The 14715-nt window shown below is 41.0% G+C and overlaps 1 protein-coding gene across 1 annotated transcript; it reads right to left on the reverse strand.

Annotated features, from left to right (window-relative positions):
• Nucleotides 1–637: 637 nt before the first annotated feature.
• Nucleotides 638–7427, reverse strand: slc6a20 (solute carrier family 6 member 20; the record flags this gene model as incomplete). The annotated part of the gene is made up of 11 exons (XM_079755465.1): nt 638–856; nt 1007–1172; nt 1352–1511; nt 2190–2394; nt 3221–3383; nt 3790–4031; nt 4268–4378; nt 5315–5542; nt 5854–5945; nt 6386–6526; nt 7304–7427. 11 exons carry the CDS (start codon nt 7425–7427, stop codon nt 638–640), a joined length of 1851 nt encoding a protein of 616 aa, XP_079611591.1.
• Nucleotides 7428–14715: the final 7288 nt, after the last annotated feature.

Consider the following 14715-nt stretch of genomic DNA (forward strand, 5'->3'; position numbering starts at 1 on the left):
TACTAAAAGTACACCGCTACTATGAAGACGTACAGTAAAACTATAACATGGGGAATATGTACAGTTGAGGAGGAAATAAAGTGACTTCAATGGTCATGGAACATTTAGCCTCTGGAGTGTATATATGTATGTATGTATATATATATATATATATATATATATATATATATATATATATATATATATAGTTACATAGACATATATATGAGACTCTCCGTTAAGGTACATTCAACACCAGGACGGGAACAGACCTCAGATGCTCTTTAACATAAAGAGACCTGAAATGCTGAAATGCCCAAACCTGAAAATCCACACAAACCTTCTTTTGCCACTACTGATCCGATACAAATATATACATATACATAGATATAGGTATAGATATAGAAATAGATACATAGGGAGAGATAGGGGGTGAGAGGGGAGCAAGAGAGAGACAGAGAGACAGGGAGAGAGTGAGAGAGAGAGACAGATACAAAGATAGAGAGAGGTTGAGATTGAGGCGAGAAAGAGAAAGCAAGAGAGAGCGTAAGAGAGAAATGTAGGGTGGGGAGAGGGAGAGAGAGTTTGGAAAGGCAATATCTCTCCACCTGGCTGGTACACAGCGGACCTCGTGGCCGAGTGGGGGCGAGGGACGAGGTTAATCTTGGGAACAGTGTTCTGACGGTGGAACAACCCCTGTCTCAGTCTCCCCCAGCTCCCTCAGAGCAGTTTGGGATTGCTCCGGTGTCCCGGGTCTGGGCTTGCGCCTGCAGTATGTATAGAGTGCACTCAGTGGGATGCAACTGATGGTGGAGACCAGGAGCAGGCCGATGAAGACCTGGCCATAGACAGGATACTCCATCACCACTGAACGCCCCTGCAGGAAGAACACACATGGTTATGTCTGACTCTGCTGCCGTCAGCGAAAGGACTAAATCCACACGGATCTCAGGAGATTTTTTCTCTAGTCAGTTGGAGGCAACACTGCTTCCACTACGGAGAGAAACTAGAGAACAGAAGGTCTCACCAGGTCTTTGTCCCAAGCTTGGTAGGTGGGCGTTCCTCCCTGGATGTAGCCGACAATGTAGAAGATAAACAGACACAAGAGAAGCACAGGACTGACTGCGACCAAGAGGATTTTCCAGAACCAGCTGGGTTTACGGCCGAGCATGTCCTCTACGTCCTTTTCGAACCTGGAGATTGAGAACATAAGATGAACTCACAAACGGCAACTGTATGTAGGCCTAGTTTACTCAGGTTGTGCACACATTTGAATAGGAACTAAAGAAGTCCTTTAGACAATATAAAACAATTTTAAGGTTGTTTTAGTGTAACAGCTAGTGTGATCACACACAGACCTCACAGAACACACCTCGTTATTCCATACACGTAACTGACGATGATGACCTCCACGAGGACGATGAAGAAGAGAGAGAAGCTGGCTGCGTAGTCATTGAACATGGTGAACCAGTAGTTCCCCTGGCGTGTGGTGAAGCTCAGCCCCACCAGGAGACAGAACACGCAAACCAGGGCTGCAAGATGACAGGCATATTATATCAATATTGATTACTAATAAAGCAGTGGTAGTGTTAACATTGCTGAAACATCGGATTTGTTGACTTACATGCAACACTGGTAGCAGTGCTAAGAAACCTCAAAAAACGTAACTAACCCTTAACAAAATCCAAACCTATGGATGAACAACACCTATACTTAATTCAACTAAGATCACATCCTATTCTTTTCATTCCTCAATCTATCAATCTGCAGTCTTATTATTTGGAAAATGCTTTAATCCAAAGACAAATAGACATAGAGTTGGGCTCAAGGATTTCTGCAGGTCGACTACAGACATTAAAGTTGGATGGCAGTAGCATCTAGATAACTGGACTATCCCACTGCCCTCACAGACTTGAGGCCTAAAGCAAAGCCAGAGCCTGAGCCCAGACGATGGCGTCAAATACCTCTGCTTCAATTCCACACTCATGTGAATCACTGAGCACTTCTACTTTGCCGGCGGAGCTGAAGCGAGTTGCAGAGCAGAGTGCGTTTATCTCGGCATGGGGTCTTTTAATTCTGCCCAGCACCTGGTGTTTTCTAAGCAAATTAAAATTGCGCAGATGAGTGAGTACACGTCAAATAGAATATGCTTCCGTTGTGAAGAAAGTTCAGCGCTCTCCGCTTGAGGCCTGGGGTGAGGCGAGATTTACCGCTGAGGGCCTCGATGCTGATGTTTCGAGACACAACCTTGAAGTCTCTCAGAGGGGTGATGATGGCGGTGACATTGCCCAGCATGCTGCCCATGCCAATGGTTAGCAACATGAAGAAGTACAGCACAGACCACAGCTGGGGGAGAGGCATGTTTTTTATACCCTCGCTGTACACTATGAAGGCCAGGCCGGCCCCCTCCACGGCCTGAAACAAGAGGTGGAGAGAGGGAGACAGAGAGAGAGAGAGAGAGGGAGAGAGAGAGAGCGAGAGAGAGAGAGGGAGATAGAGAGAGAGAAAGAGAGAGAGATAGAGAGATAAAGAGAGAGAGGGGGAGAGAGAGAGAAATAGAGAGAGAGAGAGAGAGAACATTAAATAATGAAGCCAAACAGTGTGAACCAAAACAGTAAGAATACGATTAGTTGATTACTAAGGATTGTATTCAATGTTTGAAAGTAAAAATGACTAAATAGAAGTGATTAAAAATTACTGCTCAACATATCAGCCATTTGCACAGCTGCCAACTTGACTTTCATACAAATAAAGTTGAATATGGAGTTTGCTTGCACAAACAGAGAGAGATTATTGATAGAAAGATCAGAATTTTCCAGGTAGCAGCTGCCGTTCCTCTATCAAATGAGTAGCATGAAAGATAAACCTGCACACTGTAAGAGGAGATAGTAAAGAAAGTGGGGAAATAAGGGGAGGAGAGGTGTTATGGGTTGGGCAACTCTCCAACTATCATAAATGAATGGAATGCTGTACCACCGCAATAGGAAACAATTGTGGTGTACTTTTATTGTGACATAACATAAACACAATAATTGCAAGGGCAAGATGAAGGGCCAACCGGCAGGTGGTCCTAATTCAAACTGTCAATGTCCTGATGTAATCACCTTACTTGATATATTGACTGAAAAACTGACCCTTCATTCCCCATCCAGTCATTCTCCCTTCGTTCCCAAGAGAAAAAATACAACCTACAAGCGGTGTTTCTGAGTATTATTATTGTAACACATTGCGACTAACATACGTTTCCCAATTCCGCCTCCAGGTCGCACTCCTCCAACACACCCGTCAAGCCAGCAAACTGCTCCGGATACGTGCTGTTCAGCTTCTCCAGCCATCCGCCAACGTTGTCCAAAGTGATGAGCTCCTCCGCCATGTCAAAAGTATTCAGCAGCAGCATCCTCGTCCTGTAAGACAGAGAAACAAGTGTCTCAATATCATTATGCCTCTACCACATGCACTTGTTGAATGACAAATCCATCACCTCCGTCATTTCCCATGATGGAGGCACCTGTCTCCCATTGCTAAGCTTAACGAGGGGATGGGATGATATCACCCCAATAAAATCGGTTACGCTTACACTATGATTCATGTTTTGATTGAACTCATCTGATATAGCTGAGGGACGGTGAAACCATCTTGTTCAGAGTTATAAAATGTATAGATAGCTGATATGAAAGAGTTTATGGCAGCGGGTTTATACTGTATGACCAAGCATTCATTGAGAAGAACATAACAAAAAAACACTGAATCCGATTCAATGATAAACAGCTGCCCGCACGCACACAAACATCCTTTCACGTAATGATTCACCTTTCCAAGCAGCTCTCAAAGTTGACGGTAGCCTTGAAGCCGTATATAGCAAAGGTGACTATACTGGCAAAAATGGACGTCCCACTGTTGATCATTGACACGACAATGGCCTGCCGCTCAAAGTTGTTGTTGTATTCATTGTAGCTGGCGAAGGCTATGAGGGAGCCGAAGCCCAGACCAAGGGAGTAGAAGATCTGAGTGGCAGCGTTGACCCAGGTTCTGGGGTCGGCAAGCTGTTCCATCTGACATCAGACAGGAGACAACACACACACACACACACACACACACACACACGCACACACACACAGATTCTTCACCCATGGGGAAAATGACTCGTAATCCTCATCAAGGTGAATGGAAGAATACCTATGTGTTAAAGGTGCAGTCCTACCGACCGCACCTATAAATATATATTGACGGTCAACGATCAACAACAACAGCCACAACCACAGGGCGGCCCCTGGGATGGCCAACGTACCTTGGGCGTGAACATGAATTTGATACCGTTGGCAGATCCATGTAGGGTGAGCCCTCGGATCAGGTAGATGAAGAGGACGACGTAGGGAAATGTGGCAGTAAAGTAGACCACCTTCAAAAAGTATGACGTTAGCATTACATAACATAACATACATGACTTGTCAGCACATATTAGTCAAAGTTGATATCTTTGTAACCATTGGTTACCTTACCAAGAATCAGTTTTAGCCAAGTCTAGCCAAGTAAGTCATTCAACAAAAGGAATATGTTGAATAAGTTAATAATATGCTCCATTTGGCATGGAATGTGCTTTTGAAAGTGCTTTAGCCTTTAGTGCCTGGCTCTGTTTACCAAAGCCTTAATTATCCCTTGAGGTTGTGATCTGAAAACAGTGTGTCTAAACGGACTGGAAGGGCTGAGAGATGTATTGTACAATTTTTCCACATTCATTTGAGATTGAAAAGAGATTTGTTATCAAATCACGTGCTTATTGTATGGCACATTTACATTTAGGTTATTTAGCAGACGCATTTATCCAAAGCGTTAAGACAAGGTACTTATTTACAGTAAGTAGATTTGTCATAGGAAGGTGACACAATATATTGCTGTCGGTACAGTAAGGATGTTCATAGAACCAAGTGCAAAGCACTAACAATCACTAAGTTACCGTATTCTCCGTAAACAACAGAGATGGCTAGGATACGATGCTACACAGCTAAGAACTCTAATTAAGTAAGACATACAATAAGTGTGTACATTAAGTGCCAGGAGGGGGCGGGGGGTGAGGGGGTGGCTATGCAGAGTCTAGGTGAACTCTGAACAGGTGAGTCTTGAGTCTGTGTAAGATGTGTAAGTGTCAACCGCAGTTTTGTTTCTGACCAAAGTTCAAAATTGCAATTTATTATGTGGTCAAATGTCTAGATACCATATAGATTCTAAACCACCTATTAGTCATTTATTATTCATAGATATTTCCGTCTCATGCCCAGTGAGAAACACCCACGCCTTGCGACTCAAGAGACAAAGAGACCCATGGAGGGCGCCCCACCTTTCCTGTGGACTTGACTCCGCGGAGGATGAAGAGGAAGGTGAAGACCCAGGCCAGCAGCAGGCAGAGCACCTGACCCACCTGCATCCCGCCCGTCTCGTCAATGGACGAGGAGATGTTCAGGGTCTGCCGGTAAAAGAAGTACTGGGTGGGCGTGGCCCGTTCGCACTCCTCGTCCGGGCCTGTCATGTTGGCGTTTAGCGGGCACTCTGCCCAGGGCAGAACGGACTGGGGGTGGACGAGAGAACACATGTTTGACACTTATATATATAATACATTAATATTATGTGTTATATTTTGGTATTGCTGCTGGTGTGTTTAACTGTTTACATTGGCAATTATAATTGATTATATATATTATATATGGATCGGTGCGATATAACATGGGCTCACGCGAAAGCACATGGCTGCTGTTTTACACTTATATATTTGATGTACAGTATATATATGTTAATTATATATTATGTCTTATATTTTGGTATTGCTGCTGGTTGGCCATTATAGTTGATATTGATTTGTAAGGTATGGCGTGGGCTCACCTGAAAGGAATTGAAGAGATACCAGAAACTCCAGGCGTTGAGGATGTTGTAATACAGACACAGATACAGGGAAGTCAGGACACTGGCAAGACCTGTCATAAGAAAAGGATATAAGGTGGTTTAGTCTTTGAGTTGCCATGTGCGTTACTTTCTTTTTGTATTATATTATATTTTTAGTGTCACTGAAACACCAAAAGACAATACTAATATGAATATTAATAGTGTCAATAAAACCCCAATATCCACTACTAATATGAATATTAATAGTGTCAATAAAACCCAATATCCACTACTAATATGAATATTAAAAGTGTCAATAAAACCCCAATAGATACTAATAATATTAACGCAATCAGTTTACCCAATCACCTCAATGTTTATTAAACTAAAAGGGTGGATCGCAGTTGATTGACATGTATCCTAACACACTATTAAACTGGTGTATATATATCTATAGATATATCTATATCTATAGATATATATATTTAGAAAGGAAATTGAAAAAAAAGGTACATCTGACTTCTTGACTCACCAATACCGCCTAGATAGGGGCTAATGGCAGACCACGCCCCGATGCTGCCCAGACGCATCTTCTGGCCTATAGCGAGCTCCATGTAGAATAGAGGCACACCCTCCAGGACCAGCATGATCAGATATGGGATCAAAAAGCCACCTGAAACGCGTAAATACAAGTTATACAGGCCTTTGAAAAAAATGTGTTCACTTACAAACCCTTACCCAAATATGGGAGACAGCATATGCAAGCCTGTATGCACAGACACACACACGAAAAAACAAACGCAAGCGCGCACGCACAAAAACGCGCGCTCTCACACACAGACACACACACACTCATCCGATAATCTCAAATGACAGCACTGTTAACTTCAATCACACCTGTTATTATTTGGATTCAGTATTACATTAATATTACAAAAGTATCGTATAATGTGCTATTATATTAGGCCTATTGAAGTAGCAGACAATGTGATGAAACTGCATCAATATCATACTTTACTTTTGCTGAAGATAAAAAAATATATAGGCCTATATGGTTATTGGCCCAATAAATATGCATAGGATACGCATCCACCTGATAAATACCACCCCAAGGAAAACGTTTCATTCAGATAGACCCCGTTTTTTTAAACGCCCCTTACACAACAATAGCCATGTTAACGACAATGTATTTATGATTCATATGGTTAATTCGTCAAGGAAAATATAAATTTAACATTAGAAAAATTACAAAAAGGTAGGCCTCAATAAAATATTAATAACAAATCAGGAATGACATCTAGTTCGATTTAACAATTGACTTAACAATTAACTTCCCGTCGTATGTAGCCTATCTATTGTGACCATGTCTTTGTATAGGCGTGAATGTTTTCAACAGAGAGTGCAAATAAGGGCATTATTCTGAGCGACCACCTGTTGTAGGGTTTCTTACCTCCGCCGTGCATTTGACACAGATATGGAAAACGCCAAACATTTCCCAGTCCCACAGCGTAGGAGACGCATGCAAGTACAAATTGCATGGGATTCTCCCAATTTGGTCTTGCATCCTTTTCCATCACTGTGCCGTCTCTAACTCGAATACAGCCAGCTTGCTTGTCTCGCTGGATTACTGTGAAAGCAATTTTGAACCAGAACCACTAGGCAGGGGCAGGGTCTAAAGTTAACTCCCTCACCTCCCAACCCACTCTTTCCTCAGATAACCGAGGTGAATGTTTGATTTAAAGGGCATCTTGAGATCTTTCTGAGTATACCTGCTCCTTTAAGAAAAAAATTTAAAATCTCGATTTGTCTAAAGCGGGGCAACCAAGGCCACAATGCAATGTGCAATATGCCCATCGTGCACTCTAAATCGACATATTGCCACAGTTTGGGTTTAGGTTTGCAGTACTTTTTTCTTAACAACAATTTATTTGTTGGTTTTCGGCCACTGAAATCATCACAATATTCAGTTGAATATTAACCTAATTGAACAGAACAATTACACACAGTGACCAGTCACTTGGCGTTTTTTTCTGGATTGAAAATATTATAATCAAAATACAGAGACAAGTTTGAATACATTTTTCTTTTGCTGTTTTTCGAAATTTTGAGAAATGTTTTCATGGGAAGTAATAGTCCGCTCTTGTATTTCTGAATTAAACAGATATTTATCTTACAATTCTAAGAAAATGATTAATGCAGCAAAAAAATAGGATTGCTTCTGCTAATCATCCTAATCCTTAGTGTGATATTATTTAAAGTACCAGGTCCATATAAGTAAGGTATCTAAATAGTCTCATGCCAAATGATGTCAAAATTAGTTTACTGTCTGAACAACCCAAAATACCATTTTGGTGCTTGCGCAAAGTCGACAAAGTAATACAAATATGTTGAGGATTGTATTAGATGAGGTTTTGCCTCATGCCATTTCCTCCGCCCTGCCAGAGCCCTGTCTCTGACCCCCAGTTTTGGTTGATAAAAAGGTTTCACCGTCATCCTGTTCTCATCCTCCTCCCTGCCAGCCGTCTGCCTCTAACCCCCTTTAGTTTTTAAAGCAATTGACCAACTGAGGGGTTGGTGTTAGCATCAAATGTTCCTTCGCTTGTCTCACAGTCCAACAACAGATCCCCCAGAGACCAACAGATCACTTTTAGTTCATGTCTTTTAGTTCACCTGTTCTTCTCCTCGTCTCATCCTCCGTCTGTTTTTGGGTACCTTGCGTGAGCCCAAGAATAAAGTATTGAGCCAAGTATTGACTTTGCAGCCTTTCTTGAAGCTCCGGGACTTGGAATCTTGCACCTGAATTTGAACCAACTTCTCCATTTGACAAGCAAGCCAGGAGGGTAGAAGAGGACCATGTCAAATCTAAATATTTGACATATCCAAATCACAAATATTTTGAAATGTCTCAAACGCAAACCAAAATAAAACTGGATTATACCAGGCTGGAGATCTTTGCTCTCTTTCTTTTTCCCTCTAACAGTATAGATTTGCAAAGCTGTTTAGACTAGCGATAGTTCTAACACATTGGGTTGGGAAGTTCAAAGTTCAAAATGTTTGCCTACCAGGTAGAGAACAAGCGAAAACATATCATTGTGGGATGAATTGGCAATGGCTGGAGCAGAATAGTTATCTGCTTACTAAAAGCAACCAACCTGTCCATCATGAATCCTGAAGAAATAAGCGTAGCAAAAGCATTCATAGGTGGAATCGACATGTACTTTCCTCGCCACACCTTACAAAGAAAATAACTGACAGTCGTAGCCAAGCAATAATCATGGTAGATTTATATTTTTATATTTTTTATATTTAGGGAATTGGGCAGTGGGCTATGGCCGCTACTATCATCAACCGTCGCTTGGAACCACTTCCTCGCCACACCTTACAAAGAACATAACGGACAGTCATAGCCAACCAATAATCATGGGAGATTTACGACTTACAACCAATCATAAACACATTCAGATGGATGGGGGTGTCAATTACCCATGGCGACAGTCAGCTCATTGGGAACATGATGATGTACAAGTTCACACTTCACAAGAGCTAGCTTAAAGTTCAGTTTACACAGTTTAAAATGACCTAGTTCATGTTCATAGTTCACAATTTAGAATTTGAAAATTTGGAAAAACCAAGCTAACTGCATCCGTGCGGTCAGTTTGACTGAGTTAGAGGAACTTTGCGGCTGTTGGCTCAAGGCTTACCCTTCTTGTGATGATCGTCATTAAGTTGCAATATTTCCCCAGACTGGTCGGATGCTTCTATTCGATATTCATTTTTCAATTCATTGCACAGCACTGGTGATGCCAGATCGGATTGGCAATTTCCATCCAAACTACCATCTAAAAGCCGCCCAATCAACCAAAAACCAGACCCAAAACGTATATTACCAGAAAACTGATTAACCATATACTTATGCAATGGCAAGTACACAAATACACTCCTAAACGCAACCTAGTTATTAACTATGACATTATGTGGTATACAAGGAACATTTCTCAACTATCTCTAACACACTGGCACACACACCTCACAAGTTCTGTGTAAAGAACAGCAGCAAAAGTGTGTCCAAGATTGAGACCTCACACCTAAGTGTGAATGACCTTCACTGTCGAACATCCTGATATACAAATGCGGAGAAAAGACGGAGGACATGTGTGAAAACGGCTTATGATTTGGGGGCTGGGGGTGGATGGGTAGGAGGAGGTTCTACTGAAAAATGTAAGACAAACTTACAATTGTAATTAATGGATAATTATAGGATTGCCCAATGAAACTGAACACACACAGAATCTTTATCAGTAACAACATTAACCGGGACCTTACTTATACATCAGACACAGAACTTAAACCTCCAATAACTTTACAAACTCCACAGTGCCACCATTCTGCACAATGTTTGCTACAAAACAGGGACATTAGCCAGCAGCGTGATCAGCTACGCTGACTACGCTGTTAATTGAGATTAGCTCACAGAATGTTATGGCTTACATTGTTGGACTTTGTGGAGTCTCAGCTTTCATATGACATATAACTTGTGTATGTAGCATGACATGAAAAATATGTTTATATGTATATATGTATATGCATTTGTTTTCCTGGATTAGACAGGAGTTCTTTGCAAACCAATTTAGATGTTGTTGATACTTGTTACAAGTGATAATAAAGTCTTTGTCTTTCAAACCTCGGCTTTCTTGACCTCTCTTAGTTTTTTCAGGTGTTTTGTTTTATCCTAAACGTTCCTCACAGGTTTCCCGCTGTATGATTGGCAGGCACCAAAGAGTTGTCAATATTGATGGAGAGGCCATAGATGGAGGGTTCCTTCCTTGGAATGGAGAGCATATCAGGCCTCTCAAGAATGAGCTTCAGGTGGCGTGGCGACATCCCCTGAGGGATGTCACCCTGACACACAGAGATTGATGCTGCTTTCTGGGTTTTGAGCCGTGAAGAAGACAAAATGAGTTGTGTTACATTTGCATAGCTGTGGTAGGAAAAGCCATGTGAGTGAATGGCAGACCCCAGTGACTTCATGTAGTGAGAGAAGGTTCAGACAGATTCCTTCCAGGTTAACCTGTAAGTGCGATCCTTGAGGAAGGATGTGAACAGGGAGGGTGCAGAGCCTTCGATTATTTTTCTTTTCTTTTAACCCTTGTTAAGTATAAGGACAGTTTAACCTACACTGGTTACACGATTAGTTCATCGCAACCATTTTTGCAAGTTAGAATACATTTTTGATTCTTGCTGTCAAATCTAGTAAAACCTTTTTTGAAAAGTTAAATAGGTTAAAATAGGTTGAAATGGTTATAACCTGTCCGGGGTTAAGATCAACGTAAAACACTACATAACTAATGACATGTACCTTGTGTTACTTGTAGGTTGTCACTTTGTGTCCCAGTTCACCCAGTGTCCTGGACCACATCTTGGGATGCATCGAGCCGTGAGATTACTTTAATGAAGGCAACCAGCTTGACAGGACTCTGAGGTCACAAAGCTGCACTGTTATAGTTGTAATAATTTTCACTATTTCATTATTTTAATTATTACAATTATGATTATGATATCCATTTTTGCCCTGGACTTAACTTTAAATCCTTTTTTAACAAGTCAGATATCATTTTTTCAGGTTACCAAATTGTCTTGAATGTCGCATAGGCATCTGTACTGGATGGGCCAAGGATGGGAGCTCTGGGTGAGCAACACAGCTGTACAAGTGGTCCTGTTGTTTACATTTGTATCCCACGGACACACATTGTGTTTGTTGGTGTTTCATCATGGTTCAATCAGGGTTCGCTCAAAGGCCACGAAAAGAAAATGCCATGTCATTTTGTACAGGTTGGGGATTCTTATTCTTATTTAACTTTAACATTCTCTTCAAACAGCTGAGGTTACAAAGTTACGTGCAAAAAAAAAACAGTGTTGCAGACTGTGTGTCAGTGACCTAGGAAACAAACTGTTTGGTCTTGCCATTGTTTCTCCTTAAAGAACCAGATATAATGGACTCAAAAGGTACCCCTGTGGTGCTTTAAGCTCTGCCTCTGAATGATGGCAGGAGCTGAACGAATGTCCAGGGTTTTGTCATAAAAGGTAGGCTACAGTATGGGCCTAAATAATTCAAGTGAATAATGGCCACCATGACAATTGTCAATTTGTGGGTCTTTCTTAATCTGCGTAATGGTCTATCCTTGTGTGGCAGAAGTACTGTCCCAATATACAAGTTTGCTTTTCACAAAGAACGAGCAAGCAAGAGTATCTGTGTGAATAAACTTTTTGGTCTGAAATGATCCAGGTTTAAAAAGAATTACCTACGATTTCAAAATAAGGTCTTAATTTTACGAGAATAGTTGTAATTCTGAGAATTAAGTGTAACTCTTCTGTATGAATTTAACATTACCCCACTCGCCTTGGTGTTGTGTGTATGTGTATGTGCGTGTGTGTGTGTGTGCAGTGTTGTGTGAGCTAAGGTACCAGTTAGCCTACTTTATATCAGCAGTTGTCAAAATGGGGGTACGGAAAGTGTATCTGTGATTTACCCTCCCAACAGTCCAGTGGCTGACTGAATTCTTAGTATCAAAATAAAAAGCATGCTATGCAGCCCTTTGTAAAAACACTCCCCTTTGTCTATCCATGGCGGGAAACGCGCCAACTGAAAAATATACACAGCTTGCCCTTGGTCGTTGGTAAACGTTGCACGACAAGAGACGTACTAAGTAACGTTAGGTTAGTTGAGATTCAAAAGATTTATCAGTATTTTTGTCACACATTACTCTTCAAAACAAAACCATTTTAGTGAGCTGTCCGTGATACTGAGGGGTCACAGGGTGTACTCAGACCCGGCGCCAGAGCAAATAATTAATTGTTAAACTAAATAAAAAATATGTACAAAATAGAGACTTTGTGATTGACATACATGTAAACCTATCACTATTTAGAATGCATCACACGGGAACGTTCAAGTGTAATGACGGCGTTATACTTTAGCCCAGTAGGCAAGCTAGTAGCCTAGCCGCTAAAACGTCTGCTTGACCAACGATGGACGTGTCATTTGGCCACAGTGCAGGTGACAAGCAAAGCACATGAAAACATTTCCCAGCTGCTGACAGAACTCGACACACACTTGTTCCCATTCGATGAGAGTGGAAGCGGTGGGACTGCTACGCGCAATTTCATCAGAATCATTATGATGATTCTGATGAAATAGGGCACTACTTTAACGGCTTCATATGGGCTAGTGGCGCAATGGATAACGCGTCTGACTACGGATCAGAAGATTCTAGGTTCGACTCCTGGCTAGCTCGATCTTTTGTTTTTTACATGTAACTCCTTGGGCTGGAAATTTGACAAACAATACTCAAATGAGACAGGTCAGTCTTTGAATTGCAGTAAAACGACGGTAAACGGATGTAGAGACAAAAAAACCTAATGCCATTGACTGCATAATGGGGAAAGTATCTACCTCCCTCTGCTGGTGACTTAGGGTTAAGGCGCATGGCCACTGTGCATTATTTAAAAGATCATAGAGTGGCGAAGTCTTGCCTTTTCCGGTAGAGCCCATGGGACCTATGAGATCGAAAAATATGAATGGGAGAGAAAGTAATTATCTTCTGGTCACAGTCTTTATATGCCCCGGATTACACATATGTTGTTTGTGGATTTAAATTTTTCCTGTCAGGAGTTTCACCGTTTATTATGCAATTGTTCAGTTAAAGGCTGTAGAGAAAACAATGAGAAAGACTAGTCTCGTATGTGACGTCACGCTCCCTGCGACTGGCGTGGACAAGACCGACTTCTCCCCATCGGCATAACTGAAACTCATGCAGCAAGGGGCTGTAGTTCACAAAGCGGCCTCACTCAAAACCTAACATTATCAAACTTATTCAAGAAAAAAAATAGTTTTCTTTAAAATCATCATTTAAATCCACAAACAAAATATGTGTAATCCAGGGCATATAACGACTGGGACCAGAAAATAATTACTTTCTCTCCATTGAAACCCATTCGTATTTTTCGATCTCATAGGTCCCATGGGCTCTACCGGAAGAGGCGTGACTTCGCCACTCTATACCACATAGCATCCTACCAAGCCATACACGATGATGGTCTCAACACAGTCACTCTAGTTATCAACACGAATACACGTATGCAAGTCAAACAATGACGGAGGCTCAAAAGTATGATTTTGAGCCATAACTCTTCGGATATACAGATATGGGATTAAAAAACAAAAGGAATTGTATGATGTGCCAAGTAATTATCATGTAATGTTATACAATTTTCATACGTGTTTTAAAAAGGACAATTTAAGAAAAGCATAAGTGTATTAATGGAAAACACACGCAAAAGCCTCAACCCAACAGAAGTGTGCATGAACGGAAGCCGAGTTAAATACGAAGCTATATTTAATACGATACCTTCACCTATGCCAGGTTATCGTTATCAAAGAAGAATATGATGGTCAGTGTTGAGCTTTTTGCAATTATGTTTTCCGTTTAACCACTTGTATTTGTCGAATTTGAAATTATTTTTTTACGTAATTACGTTTTATTATTGAGTTCGTTCTTTAGCACGTTAATTACTATTGCAGCTTAGCCTTGATCCCTAAAGTCTCGCGATACCAGACGAAATCTGCGTTTTTTAAATTATAGAAAATTATAGCAAAATAAGGTAATTATCAAATCGGTGTTTTCACGGATCATAACTGTAAAGTCTGATTAGCATTCAAAAATATCTTCCAATTTTGAAATAGCATACTTTATTAGGGTTATAGTTATTACTTATATTGCACTTCTTTCAAATTAAACCTAACATAAAAACCTTTTCTTCAAAGCTTATGAAACCAGTGTAATATAGTTATGGCGGGTCTAGTCT

The sequence above is a fragment of the Pollachius pollachius genome (assembly GCF_949987615.1).
Source record: "Pollachius pollachius genome assembly, chromosome: 1".
NCBI lineage: Eukaryota > Metazoa > Chordata > Actinopteri > Gadiformes > Gadidae > Pollachius > Pollachius pollachius.